At 39.3% G+C, this 2376-nt stretch overlaps 1 protein-coding gene across 1 annotated transcript; it reads left to right on the plus strand.

Annotated features, from left to right (window-relative positions):
* The first annotated feature begins 1647 nt into the window (after positions 1-1647).
* LOC140831469 (uncharacterized) lies at positions 1648-2174 on the plus strand. The gene is made up of 3 exons (XM_073195224.1): positions 1648-1864; positions 1922-2100; positions 2145-2174. The coding sequence occupies exons 1-3, from the start codon at positions 1648-1650 to the stop codon at positions 2172-2174; spliced, it is 426 nt and encodes a 141-aa protein (XP_073051325.1).
* Positions 2175-2376: the final 202 nt, after the last annotated feature.

Raw genomic sequence — 2376 nt, forward strand, 5'->3', positions numbered from 1 at the left:
GCATTATTTAGATTCCATGTGTTGAAAGAATTATAATATTATAGTTATATTGTGTTCTTGACATATTGAGCATAGTATATACGCAACCGGATCGAAAAACAAACGTTGTATGATATTGCAACGATTTTCCAGCATGTTTAGAGTTAACTTATGCAGTTTTGAGTACTATCATATGTGTATGATGATGATTATGAGTTGAGACTTGTGAATTGTTGATATATGTGAAAGTTGGATTGACCGGTGTTGAGGAATTACGTTGTTATGCCGTCAAATGGTACTGAAGTCAAGTATTGAATTGGATACGTGTTGATTGAGATTAGAGATTGATAAAATATGTATCCACATTTCCATTTCAGATTTGATATTGACAGATTCGTCATCGAGACTTCGACATCGACAGACATTGTGCGACGAAAGGTATAATTCATGTTTTGTTTGGGGAAGACGCAACTCAAATGAAATTCAGTTTGACTTTCCCAACAAAATCACATACTAGAATTTGTTGTTTATCTTTTGATATGAATTTGATTTGTTTATAGATTTATATTCAAATCTCTTGATATGATGATGTCTTGTTATAGATTTTTATTGAAGCATTTGAGATAGGAGAGTCATTGGCAGACTTGCCAAACTAGACGTTCAGTGGTATTGACGCTTTGGACCAGATTCAATCCAATTGTAGACATTCGATACAGACAGGGCCGAAGTCTAGGAATAAGACGTACAGTTACCCCGATTGGGAGGGTAGGTGACAGACAGTGACGTCTTATTCACACCGGAATCCCTAGAGTTGAGTTGAGTCGAGTCAAGACATGATTGGATTTGAATTGCATGCTCATATAGATTGGTTTCATAGACTATGGAACCCATTGTTATTACTTTCATGCATGATTTATGATTATGTATTAGCATGCATACATTTTTTATACTGGGATTTGTTCTCACCGAAGTTTCCGGCTGTTGTTATGTCTGTATGTGTGCATAACAACAGGTGGGGCAGGAACTGGTTCACGAAAGAGATGAGATCGAGATAGCGTGGTGACTACGGGCGCAGAAGACTACTAGTTGTTTCTTACTAGACTTGTACTGCTTGTAGTTTGTATTAAACACTAGTTTGAATGAATGTACTAGAACAAGACATGTAATTATGTTTGTTGAAATGAAATATAGAACTCTCTTGTGCTTAAGTTATATGCATTTGAATTAATGTTAAAAAGCAAATTTTTGACCCACATTTTTTTTAATAAAGATCCGATTAATCCCGAAAAGAATTGAGTTAGAGCCCGGGTCCCCACAACAGGTGGTATCAGAGCAGTAGGTTTTGTAGACTGAGATAGAATAGAATGAGCGGGGTAGATTGAGTAATCTTCCTTGCTTTTGATATGCTAGCATGATTTATTGCTTTCCCTATTATATGTTGTATTGTATCTGAGTTGATTTACAGCATATAATTGTCAAGTCTGAATCAGAACTGATTCTGGATCAGAGGTATATGACCAGAGGAGCGCTGAGACAGCTTGTATAGATTGTGTACTAACCTGTTTGAATATCAGATATGCCGCCTAGAAGAATACCACAATCGGCTGCAGGTCAAGTGCCGGAACAGGGTAGTACGTCAGGTACTCAGATGGACGTTACTGCGACACTATGGAAACGTTATTGAAGAGATTCCAGTCTTTTGGACCACCGACATTGAGAGGTACAGAAAATGCAGTGGACTGCGAAAGCTGGCTAGACGACATAGAGATGTTGTTTGAATCTCTTGCTTATACAGATGAAAGAAGAGTGAAACTAATCGGGCATCAGTTTCAAGACGTTGCGAAGAGCTGGTGGTTGACCACAAAAAGAGCCTTAGAACACCGAGGTATTGATATTACCTGGAAAGTATTTAAAGATGAATTTTATCAACGTTTCTTTCCAGTGTCATATCGCAAGGATAAAGGGGCAGAATTTGCAAATCTACGACAAGGGAAATTAAACATTGAAGAATATGTTGCCAAGTTTTCTTCCTTGCTTCGGTTTGCACCCCACGTGGCAGAAAATGATGAAGCGGTCTCCGATCAGTTCATCAATGGCTTAAATCCTGACATCTTCACTTTGGTGAACATGGGACGACCCAACACTTTTTCTGATACACTGAACAGAGCGAAAAGAGCAGAGGCTGGCTTGATTAGGCAGCGAGGGGCTTCTTATAGTGTTCAGAGTCAGAGACATCCACAGCCCGCCGCCCAGTTTCCACCACCTCCTCCTCGATTTGATAGTGGAAGCAGTAGTAGTGGCAAGAAGGATTTTCTGAAAGCCAAGGGTAAACAGTTTAAGAAGTCAGGGAGCAGTTCGTCGAGCTCCAGTGGGTCAAGACAGAGAGGTATTGGCCAG

The sequence above is a fragment of the Primulina eburnea genome, chromosome 5 (genome assembly GCF_022965805.1).
Source record: "Primulina eburnea isolate SZY01 chromosome 5, ASM2296580v1, whole genome shotgun sequence".
NCBI lineage: Eukaryota > Viridiplantae > Streptophyta > Magnoliopsida > Lamiales > Gesneriaceae > Primulina > Primulina eburnea.